Source organism: Chironomus tepperi, unplaced genomic scaffold, assembly GCF_022539635.2.
Source record: "Chironomus tepperi strain 1889 unplaced genomic scaffold, CSIRO-AGI_Ctep_v1 contig_8, whole genome shotgun sequence".
In the NCBI taxonomy this organism is placed as follows: Eukaryota; Metazoa; Arthropoda; class Insecta; order Diptera; family Chironomidae; genus Chironomus; species Chironomus tepperi.
In genome coordinates, this window is record NW_027226130.1 from 678,459 (window position 1) to 691,603 (window position 13,145).

At 30.9% G+C, this 13,145-nt stretch overlaps 1 protein-coding gene across 1 annotated transcript in view; it reads left to right on the forward strand.

Annotated features, from left to right (window-relative positions):
* Nucleotides 1-1,331: 1,331 nt before the first annotated feature.
* Nucleotides 1,332-13,145, forward strand: part of LOC139100985 (uncharacterized) — a 45,081-nt gene continuing 33,267 nt past the window's right edge. The window contains exons 1-2 of the mRNA XM_070653791.1: nt 1,332-1,394; nt 1,994-2,124. Of these exons, the coding sequence (XP_070509892.1) occupies nt 2,116-2,124 (9 nt within the window). The 5' untranslated portion in view covers nt 1,332-1,394; nt 1,994-2,115. The remainder of the gene's footprint in view (nt 1,395-1,993; nt 2,125-13,145) is intronic.

Below are 13,145 nucleotides of genomic sequence, written 5' to 3' on the forward strand. Positions count from 1 at the left end.
ACAGCCGTAAACAGGAAAAATTACAAAAGTACTCGACCTTACCGAGCGACTTTAGCGCATTTTTGTCTCAGCGATCAGTGAATAATAATAAAAAAAATTTATCGGCTTTTTAAAATTTAAAATTTAAACGGCAGCTAAAAATTCAAATTTTTTAAAAGCAACGCTTTAAAAATATTTTGATTCTGTTTATTCAACAAAAAATCATTAATTAACGTCCAACGATAAGGATTTTGGCTTCCAAATCAATTGATAAAGTCTGGTTGCCGAGAACGTTTTGTCAGGCAGTCAGCTAGTTTTATCGTTTTTTCAAAAATACGCCAAAATTTGCACGAAAGCAATTGACATTTTTTCAAAGAAAAATATTATTACGACCTGGTCGAAAAAAATTCTACGTCAGTAACGGATAGTTTTTGCTAATTTACTCGAATATTTTCCATTAATACGATTTTATATTTTTATCCTATAGAACTCGCCGAGACATGCAATTTAAAAACATACTTTCGATGCTTAGTTCCTTCGCTAGAGCCATTTTTATAACCGTTAACGAAAATTTTAGAGATTTGGTAATTTGAGCATACAAAGCCATTAATTTTTTTTTGTGTAACAGTTACTTTAAAAATCTAAGCACTCAATTGTGCATGGGCTTCTAACTGACATTGCTGACTACTAAATTAAGGAATTAAACTTGTTTAAGATGTAAAATTAACATTTTTGTTAAAAAATTATGCCATAAATTTGAATTTTTTCCGAAATTTAGTCTTTTGTTTCATTAAAAACTTATTAATGAAATAGAATTGAACTAATATTCAGGCAGAAAATGATTAAATAAAGTGTATTCTGTGCGATAATCGATCTTAACAAATGCAATGGAATGATTTAGTGATTTTTTTCAAACCAAATTTTTCATTCACACAAATTGAAATTTGAATTATGAAAAACCGTTATTGAAATTTCCTCAAATTTTCGACCAGGCCTATTATAGGTTATGTTAGCAGGCACAACGCGAGTAATTCTTATTTTTAGACGTGCAGCCAGCCAGCCCTCAATTTATTGTTATTCAATAGACTCATGCGGAGGTGTTTTGTTGCTGAATGTTTAAATTTTGGTTTCATTTGAATGTTTTGGTTCCGATTTCAAGTCTGTTCCATGCTGAAGCATTGAAATGTGCTTGAAAATGGACAAAAAAGTCTTCTTTTGTGTTTTTTTTTCTTTTCATCTTCATTTTTTTCGTTAATAGTTTAACATAAGCTATATACTTGACTTTGGCAGCGTGTAAGACACTATGGAGCTTAAGTTATTTCGCAGTTTATTTTAATCTTTCAGTCTACAACCAGCGCTCGGCGAGATCGGATTGTAATCTGTTCGTGAAAATTAAATTGAAAATTTTGAAAAAGGTGAAATTTTGACGAAAAACAAAAATAGCGAAAATTATTAAATTTATTAAAAAATATTCAAAAATAATTCAGTGACAGAGACATTTGAAATTCAGTGAAAATAATTAAAAGACTTCCGCGTCTAGAAAATTAATTTTAAATTTTGGAAATTAAATTTCAATGTATTAAATTAAAATTTAATCTTTTGAAATTGAAATTCAATCTTTAAATTAAAATTGAATTTTTAAATTTGAAATTTCATTTTTAAAATTGGAAATTAAATTTTTAAGCTTTAAAATAAATTTTTAAAATTGAAAATCATTTTTTAAATTTCAATTTTAAATTTAAAATTGAAATTTCAAAAATTAAAGTTCAAGTTTTTAAATTGAAATTCATTTTTAAATTTGAATTTAAATTTAAATTGAATTTTGATTTTTTAAAGAAAATTTAAATTTTAAAGGATTTAAATTTCAATTTAAAATTCAATTTTTTTTAAAGAACTTTTAAATTTGAAAATAAATTCAAATTTTAAAATTGAAAAAAATTCAATTTTTAAAATTAAATATCAATTTTTTTAAATTTTCCTCTCTTTTCTAAAACTCAATTAAAAAATTTTACAGCAAAATCTACATAGATAACAAAACATATCGAGGAATATAATTGGATATAAATTGAATTATAAACGGTCGTGATATATTAGCCAAGTGAAGAATAAAAGGAAAAGTTAATTTTTGTTGTAAAAATGAAGTTGGTGAGTGCAATTTTCTTGTCTTTAATGTTGTTTTTTTCTTGAAATCTGGAAAAATTATATTTTTTTCTACGGCAATTAATTGAAAGGAATTTAATACATTTCGAAAGTTATGCAAAGGAATTGAAAATTAGAAATTTTATAACGGAGAATTTGAATTTTGTTTATGGTTTTTTCGCTTCTTTTTTGCTTAAAAAATATTTTTAATTTTTTTTGATAATTTTTGAATGCAAAATTAAGAGTTTTAGCATCATTTTTATATTTTTTGAATAAAAATTCACGTTTACTTTCGCATCAGTTTCCTAATTTGAATTATTTTTGCCTTGAATTTTAAATTGATTTTTTGCATCGATTTTTGGAATTTTCTAGACCAATTTTTGCATCAGTTATTATGGAATTTTATTTTTTTCATCAATTCAAAACAATTAAAATTAAATTTACAATATTTTCTCATCAAAATTGTAAATTGATCATTTCTGCATCTTTTTTGCCTCAATATTTCCAATTAATAATTTTTTTGCGTCTTTTCAATATTTTTCCATTTATCTTCACATCAATTTTTTTCAATTTAAATTGTTTTGCGTCTTTTTCTGCCACAATTTTTTCAATCAAGAATATTTTGCTTCATTTTTTGCATCAATGCTTTCAATTGAACATTTTTGCATCTCTTTTATAGTGTCAATATTTTTAATCAAAAGTATTTTGCGTCTTTTTTCGATGCTTTTTTATTCAAAAATATTTGCATCTTTTTTGCATCAAAATTTTCAATTAAAAATGTCTTTGCGTCTTTTTTCGCATCAATATCTACAATTGAATCATTTTTGCATCTCTTTTCGTTGGCATTTTTTCATCAATAATTTCTCATTACTTAAAATTATCTAGAAAAATTAATAAAAATTCATCAAAATCAAACCAAACTCCAATCCATAAATCCCAAAACATCCCAATCTGTGGGATAACAATTCAAAAAACCTAATTGAAGTGTATATGAAGAAAAAAATTACAAAAAAACTATGAAATGTGTGGTTAAACATTAGTGTAATTGTCATGACTCAGCTCATTTTGATTACAATCCGATATGAAATCAGCAACATACCCAGCACAATATAACATAGTTAAATGACAACAATAGTTAGCTATGAGATTTATGTGGTGATTAAAACTATAATAAAAATTACACGCCCTTTTAACTGTTAGCTGATCTGACCTAACTATATTGAATTTCGTAGTAAATGCGGTAATCTGTGAATTATTTTGAAATTAATCAAGATGTGTCTAGTTCCACCGCAAAAGACAAAGCAAAAATTGATGAAATTAAGATAAGAAAATATTATGTCGGAATTGAGGTAAACAACAAACAATTTTTTACTTTGATGCTTATCTTCAAATGCATTCTTGAACACGTGGATTTACACATAAAGCGGCTCATCAATCATTACATCCAACACGGGTCAATTCATCACGATCTAATTCGTTATTTTAATGAAAACAAATTTCATCACTTTACAAAAAATCATTAATTATGTACGAGTAGGTAGTAGCTGCAATAACTCATAAGTGTAACAGAAAGTTCATTAATTACACGATCATATTTCAAAAATCTTAAGTACTGTCGATCAAGTAGGTGATTAGAGTGGTAATTAATAAAGAAGGCTGAAGGAAATTTTTGATTTTTTTACTGAATACACTTTGGATGCAGAGACTGTTTGCTTCAATTTTGTCACTGAATACACTTAAGATGCAAAAGCTTCAATTTTGTCACTGAATGCACTTATGCAAAAGCTTCGTTTTGCACTGAATACACTTAAGATGAAGCAAAAATAACTTAAGATGCTTCAATTTTCGCACTGAATGCACTTAAGATGCAAAAGCTTGAATTTTGTCACTGAATGCACTTAAGATGCAGAAACTTTTTGCTTCAATTTTGTCACTGAATACACTTAAGATGCAAAAGCTTCAATTTTGTCACTGAATGCACTTAAGATGCAAAAACTTTTTGCTTCAATTTTGTCACTGAATGTACTTAAGATGCAAGAAATTTTCGCTTCAATTTTCGCACTGAATGCACTTAAGATGCAAAAGCTTCAATTTTGTCACTGAATGCACTTAAGATGCAAAAGCTTTTCGCTTCAATTTTGTCACTGAATGCACTTAAGATGCAAAAGCTTTTCGCTTTAATTTTGTCACTGAATGCACTTAAGATGCAATTTTGACTGATTGCACTTAAGATGCAAAGCTTCAATTCTGTCACTGAATGCACTTAAGATGCAAAAACTTTTCGCTTCAATTTTGTCACTGAATACACTTAAGATGCAGCAATTTTTCGCTTCAATTTCATACCTCATAAATTTCCTACACGGAAACAACAATCCATCGTCCAAAAGCCATAATTACACATCAGCTCCTTAAGTAAATAAAAATGAACTCAACATTTTGCAGACCAAATACAATGAATTGTCCGAGAAACAAAAAAAGTAAAATTTACTTCCAAAAGACAGGAAAATAAATCCACATGAATAGCAAATAAGAGCAAAAGCAGTGAATTATTGTTTCGTGTGCTTTTCCTCTTAGTTAAATAATTCACGAACATTTCATTCATCATTCGGAAGAAGATAAAAAGAAAAAAGAAATGGAAAGATGTAACATCTTGCTTGCTGACTTACTCGCTTGTGGCTTTTTTAACAAATATTTTTTTAATTAATGATGACACGCTAATTATGCATGTAAATTGACAGCCTATGGCTTTATGGTGCGAAAGAAATTGTGAAAATTTTTTTGATGATGGAACTGATGTTCTTCACATTGACGTTAAGCATCGCGCTCTTAAATTCAACTTTTTTGATTGATTAAGATTAGTTTCTAAAGTTTGCAATGGCAAGGCTTGTCTGATTGATGCAGTGGTGGAGAGCATGTGTTGTGGCACATGCGGTACAACATTATACATTAGTGTACAAGTTCGGCACACTTAGTGGTAAGCCTTGACAGAAAATGCAGACTACATAGGGTTCATGTGCTGTGTGCCTGAATTTTGAGGATAGAATTCGTTTACCACAAGCACTAATGTATCACGACTGTGTGCAGCACATATGTATCGCGACTGTGTACCGCACTAAAGTATCGCAATTGTGTTCACTCACTAATGTATCGCGACTGTGTGCCTCACTAATGTATCGCGACTGTGTGCCTCACTAATGTATCGCGACTATGTGCCGCATTAATGTATCGCGACTGTGTGTCGCTCTAATGCATCGCAACTGGGTACCGCACTAATGTATCGCGACTGTGCGTCACACCAATGTATCGCTGTTTTGTGTCGCAGTAATGTATCGCGACTGTGTGTCACACTATTGCATTATGACAGTGTGTCGCGTTAATGTATCGCGGCTATCCGTCTCATTAATGTATCACGACTTTGTGCAAGATGTGCCTCAGCACATAGGTTGTCCACCACTGGATTAATGTCTTAAAGTACACTTCAGCATTTATTTGGCAGATGGGAAAGGCGAAATTTCGCTAAATTATGTCTATCACACTCTATCACAACTTGATATCTTGTTAGTGCTATTGAGATTCATTGCGGAAGTAAGAAAAGTTTGCAATCAAGTTGATTAAACTCAAATTTTGGTTCCATTCAATTTTTGAAGATCCACAATTGAACTGAAGATGAATCAAATCAAAAATCTTAATTTATGCCTGAATATGAGAATCTACTAATGACGATTGGGATTGGTCCAAGTCATCGAATACCAATCGAAAAAGATGAAAATCATTTTAGAAAGCCTCAATTTCGTTAATGATGTGGATTATTGCTGAAAATATGTGTGAAATTCTGCGGGTAATTTTTAGACGGGGTTGAAATAATTTGAAGCTGCAAATAACTCGAAATTGATGATCCTGAGAAACTATTTGTGTTTCGTCATGGAGAGTTATGGATTTTACAGTCTGACTGTTGTAGACTGTTTTGTAGTCTGACTCATGCCACATGATTTAGCTTGAATATGATCGATGGATAATTCATTTCGTTTAATTATTAATTTTTATGCTGCATTTCATGTGAAATTGAAAGTTAGGTATGGAATTTGATGTGCCTCAATTCACTGACTTAGACTGTTCAGGAATATGAAGCTTGCTGTGGATGTATTGAGTTGATGTGTAAGCTAGAGTCAAGAATTTGTGGTTAAGCTGTCTAGACGAGTCAGCATGGTCACATGAGCGTCGCTACGTCATCATCCCGATCGGCACAAGTTTCTCATGACTACTATATGGAGGCCACATCTACAAATGACCTCTTATTTCTCCTATTTGATCAATCCACAATGTTCTCACCAGGCTGTAGAAATTTCGAAATTGGCCGTTATTTAAATTTTCAAAAACATAAATGACAGTTTATTTTTGAATTTTAAAAGACCGTTATAAAACTTCCAGAAAAATTAACAGATTTTTTCATCGATTTTTATAACGGTCAAGATTAATTTGAAATTTCGACTCTCTTCGACATGTTTTGAATCCTTCGACTGTCAGTATTCCACAGTCTGGTTCTCACTTTTACCGGCGCCTTAATCACTCAAAACTCTCTTGCTCTACACGCAATATAATTTAATTTAACAAATCAATTCACAAACTGTCCAATTGATGTAGATGATTGGGCGATAAAAAAAAAGTTGTATAAAGTCCACAATTACCCTGAAGTGAAGTTGCTAATTTGATAGACGCTTGATATTTTCAAATGATTAGGAGTTTCGGCTCTTTGAGAGCTATCAAAAAGTTAAAGGTTGTGGATAGGATTGTTGTGATTTATGGAATTATAAAATTGAATGAAATGTGTTAAAAATTACAATAATTTTTGAGTCATTGCCTTTAATTTTTTGGGTGAATGTTGAGTTTGAAGTTCGTTGTAGATGGTCTGGATAGATATCTTTTGGGAGTTTTGGAGTAGATGTGATTTTGATGTTGGTAAGGATGATTGATTGTATTTGAGTAACTGGTTCAGGCATTTGATTTAGATATCTGAATGCAAGCTCTTACATCTAACCTTAGCAATCGAGCAATCAGAACAAATCAGGGTTTGGTCTCATTGGACAAAAAATTCTTCATATTTCCCCTTACTCCTAAGAATATTTCCCTGAGATTGGTGTAAATAGATCACAAATGAACTTTACATCCACCACTCCCCTTCCTAATTAAAGTTCAAAAAATTCAAATTTTTCAACACCGTTATTTGCAGACAATTCCTATAAGACGCAGAAAATTTGCAAAAAATCTTAATTAATGCCAACGAGCTTGCATGTCTCTAGAAATAGATTGCGCAAAAAAAAAAGACTAAAAATAAGCAGTGCCATAGCAAAATAAAGAGTAATTTCACAATAGATACATTCGTGGAATCATTTTTATAATTTTCTGCACAGAAACAGCAACACACATCCACAACTAAGCGACTTGTAATGAAAATTCATTACTCATTGCAATTAATTGCTGAATAATCTTCATCTTGTCTCTCGATAACCTACAATCCAAAAATTGTAAATTCCGATTTCCTTAATGCTCTTTGCGTAATTTTTAATTCCTGCACTTAAGAAATTAATCCGATATGTCCGAAAATTACCGACTATTAAGACGCGACGCACTAAAATTTGTGTAGCATCAATACACAATTAATTGATGATCAATTTGACTTAGTTTCGCAATAACAAAAGGCTTTTATTGTCGCATAATTCCTTTATTTTTGTACATTGACGCTTCCGGTTATGACATTTTTCTTCTTTGAAAGCATTGCGAAAATTATTATTATTTTTTGTTAAATCATCGCAACTTAAAGAAGAGTAAGAGCTGTAATTGTGAATTTTTAGCGAATTTTTGTGATTTAAGTGAGGTTATGGATGGCATTTTGGAGTAAATTTTACTATGCTTTTTCAATGCTTGTTGAAATTCTAACTCTGAGTAGCTGTTAAATTCAAATTTCGAATTACAGTTAAAATTGAAATTTTGAATGACGGTTGAACTTCGAATATTGAATGACCGTTAAAATTTGAATTTTCAAATTCTAATTCTGATCGACCGTTAAAATTCATATTTTAAATTACCATTAAAATCCAATTTTGAATAACCATTGAAATTCAAATTTTTGATGGCCGTTAAAATTCAAGTTTTAGGATTCAAATTTAAAAAGACCGTTAAAATTCAAAATTTGAGTTCCTACTAAATCTGAATTTAACCCTCAAAAATCTCAATCTTAATAGATCAACACTTAACATTAATTCAAAAAAGCGCCAATCCATTACCTCCTAACTTCCTTACCAATTCCACAGATTCCACCAAAAAATAAAAAATTAATCTTTTTTTTTTGGCTTTCATAAAAGAAAAAGAGTCTCCATTCGCATTTTAAACTGATCTCAATGGAATGTGCGAATCTCATTTTCAAACTTAAATAAATAAGAAGCAAAAAAAAAGAAAAATAAATTTTGAATTCACATTTTTTGTGTCATCTCCAGTGAATATAAAGAAAGAAAAAAAAATGTGATTTTAAATTTTTTTGTATATGAAATTATCTCCGCAATGTCATGGAGAGTGAAAGTTTCTTGCTTCTTGTTGTTGTTGTATTTAAAAGCACTTAAATTATTATTTTTGCAAGCATAGCTTGTAATTGACACTGTTTTGCGGTGATTCTAGGCGAGAAGTTTAAGGCATTGTGTAATAAAAATATGAAATTTATTGTGTAATGAAAATAAAAGACTTCTATGATAGCATAGGAAGGTGTCATGCATTCGGGGTCAAAAGGTTTTGAAAGAGAGTTTGGAATTTAGATGCGAAATTGTGATTTTTTTTTGCTTTGATTAATTTTTTGGAGGCAAAGTTTTTGATTCAATTTATTAAGATGCAAAGTTTTTGCTTCAACAATTTCAAGATGCAAAATTTTTAGCTTCATCTACTTTATGTGATGCGAATTATTTTTGCGTCAATTTTATAAAATTTAAATATTCAAGAATTTTAAGGATGCAAATGTTTTGCATAATCAAGTTCCATTACAACATACGGCATTTAAATGACAAATTAAGCTTGAAAATTGAGTCCAATAACTCAATGTCATCACCTCATCTACCGAATTACTTGAATCATGAAGATTGCATCACTTGAACTTTCATTCCATTCCACTTTATGATAATGAATCTTGATGATATCAGTTGGCATTTTAATCAAGTGATCGCACCTATTTAAAAATTTTGTATGAAATTGCTTGAAAATTGGCATAAAATTTTGTGACCAAAAGCAGCTTAAATCGTCATTACTGTAATCTGCAGCCTCCGCTCTAATCCAATGATTGCGAGAGCTCATAAAAGGAATTGAAAAAGTCCAAAAATCACGTGTGAAAGGAAGCACACCTAACAATATGCGTAATAAGTTTAACTAAACACCTGCCAAATGATTAATTTTCACATCAATAATCAATTTCTATCAATTGAGCACACAAATTAACAAGTCAAATGTTAATGCTCATGTTGAGTTATGCACGACAATGTGTTTTTGTGATATTAAAAAACCATAAATAATTTTTTCGTTTATTTGATGAATTGTAGATTGATGAACTTTATGGAAAAATTGAATATAATGATGGATTCATTGCAGTGCGTGTAATGAGCATTACTGCTGAATATTTTCATGTTTTTGAGATATTCACATATTGAAAATTGAGCAGATATTTTTAAAATTAACATTTTTAATAGGTGAATGCATAGATAATCTAGTTACGTGAATTTGATAATGAGTTGGACTATCGATTTTGGATGAAAATTTGCCATTTTTAATGAATTTTTAAAATCAAATAATGCAAAAAATTAGCATTTTTAATAATTTTGAAGCAAAATTTTGCATCAAAAAATTATGAAACTAAAAATTTCGATGCTGTGACAGATATTGTGGCTGGTTAGATGGTTTTGAGTATTTTTTGCATTTTTTTTATCAGATTATTAAGAGTTTCATGCAGATTATGTCATATCAGAGCTAAGTTAGTCGCTTTAGGCAATGATTTGGTCAGTTCAGGAAAGAATTGATTATCTTGGCTTTAAATTCTTTAAAATTACATCTTCTCAGAAACTGTTAAATTGTTTCAAATTGATTCCATCATCTCAGAAGCTATAAAATTCTTTCAATGATTGATTTGGTCTTCTCAGAACTGATTTCATCTTCTCCGAACTAATTTGATCTTCTCGGACCTGATTAGATCATCTTCAGAATAGATTTTGTCATCTTGGACTTGATTTCATCCTCTTGACATTACTTTTGATGGTTGAAATTGTAAAATTTGCTAATTCTCATGAGAATATTCACAAAATTGAACATATCCAGTTATATTGATTGAATTTTTAAGCTCATTCAGGTGCGTATACTCGTTGACTGTTAAAAATAATTATGAAATATTGAAGAAATCTCCATAATTAATTACAAAATTCCCTCCAAATTCACTTAAAGCTACCAATCATCTTGCTCTAAATTCACATTCCATACCAGCCTTACATCTTACATATAGACACTGAGTACAAATTAATTCCTAATAATTCCTTAATTAAATCACAAAAATGGACACTAATTCTAATTAATTACAGAGATTTTCATAAATATCAGCTGCATTTCCAACACAAAATAACATAATCTCATTATAAACGCGGTAATTTCATGAAATTAAATGTAATAACACCTAATATTTCGAGACGTAATTAAGTCTATCAATATATCTCCCGAAATCAATTCAGTCAATGATTATTAATTCGCTATGCTGCATTATGTATGTATACAAGATATGAAAGTGAATATGAGATTCAAGTATGTTTAAAAAATAATTTGTAATTGAAATTTCTTTTAAAATTGATCAGCCATACCGAGCTAATGTGAGTTCACTCATGCAGTGATCATGAAGCCAAATCGATAATATCAAAAAATGTTTAAATTCACACGAATATGTGCAAGCCGTCTAATAGATACGACGTGTATTTAAGACGTGAATGTGGTTTATCGGATGGCAAGCACATCCAATAATGACTGGTATGAGAAAACTTCAAAATACTACATGGGAGATCGAGTTAATTTAATTAAATCAAGTGATAGTGCCGAAAAATCACAGCTTATGTCTTATAATTGAATATTTTCTTCTTTTTTTGGTTCCTGCTGAGTTTTTAGCAAATATGGGATTGAAATGTGATTTCAAATTGAAATTATTATGATTGGATGTGATTTGCGGATGGCAGAGAGTCTTAGTTTTTGGAATTCAATAATAATTTTGCCTCAAAAGTGCGTTCAGTAACTTTTCTGCCTCAAAAGTGCGTTCAGTAACAATTTCTGCCTCAAAAGTGCGTTCAGTAACAATTTCTGCCTCAAAAATGCGTTCAGTAACAATTTCTGCCTCAAAAGTGCATTCAGTAACAATTTCTGCCTCAAAAGTGCATTCAGTAACAATTTCTGCCTCAAAAGTGCATTCAGTAACAATTTCTGCCTCAAAAGTGCATTCAGTAACAATTTCTGCCTCAAAAGTGCGTTCAGTAACAATTTTTTGCTTCAATATTGCATTCAGTAACAATTTCTGCCTCAAAAGTGCATTCAGTAACAATTTCTGCCTCAAAAGTGCATTCAGTAACAATTTCTGCCTCAAAAGTGCATTCAGTAACTTTTCTGCCTCAAAAGTGCGTTCAGTGACAATTTCTGCCTCAAAAGTGCGTTCAGTAACAATTTCTGCCTCAAAAGTGCGTTCAGTAACTATTCAACTTCAAAGCTAACCTAAAATTATTTCAAACTTAACATACAGTTACAGTTTTCGCAACAGCACCTAACTCAACATATCATCTCAGCATCCAAACACCATTCCAACATATGAAACATATGAAATGTCTCTCGATAATCCACAACAAGTCCCACATTTGAGATCACGTATTACAATTTTAACAGATAAATTATTATGTGTTGGTAAAAGGTCATGCATCGGTCATGCAAAAAAAAGCGACTTGAAACAATTTCTTGGGATGTGCATTTGAAACAAATCTAACTCTGATCACTTGCGAACTCACATTTCTGGAGGCACGATAAATAATTTCTTTTTTGCCTCTCATTTTCAAATCCTCATCATTACATTACTTTACTTTCATATTTGCAACGGCAACGATACTTCTCATGACTACCGCTCGTTTAAGTTAAATATTTATTAAACATATCTACTAAATCTTCATTATTTCAAGTGCCTGATAGCTGTTATTGTTGTTATTTTTGTGCAAAAGAAGAAATACGTGAAGAATAGAAACAAAGTCGTGTGGTGAAGTTACATTGCTTTACAGCCAGTGGTGGGCAACATGTGTGTTGCGGGACACTAAGAAATGTCATGAACCGTATATCGTGTATGGTTTTAGTAGAGACTAACTACCAAGGTGTGTATTTTCAAGCATTATGTACCATATTGTTTGAAGGACCCAGCCGGATGAGCTGGAGGCACTGAGATTAAAAATCTATTGTACCACACCCTTTAGACCTACAGTTTAAAGTGGGATCCGAACCACTTGCAAACTCTGCACATTGTAAAGACACAAGTATGTCATAAGACCTGATGTACCCTGCAATTGTACCTAGTTACAATTGTGCGCAAGATTTCGTAAAGAAAGTCATTCAGATATGGATATCCGTGTATACCTGCAATGAAGGCACATCATCTGCCAAAGACCTCAAAACGGCACTCAACACACTAACCGAGCTTCATAACTAGGAGAAATGGAAAATAGTTGCAAAATAGGCAACTATGGACAGGCCAAAAACCGTACAAATTCTTGATAATGCGTATTACAAAACCATACAAATTATCAAGAATTTGTACGGTTTTTGCTTGTTTTGCAACCCTGAATTGGAAAAACAACTTCTAGAATTAGACATGACCTGGGATTGAACCCAGGACCTTTGGGACGTAAGGTCAATGCTCTACCAATTTGGCCACTGATGCCATTTCACCGTTTTGAGTGGATGGCCGCGAAGGTATATATATATGGCCAACAAAGTGT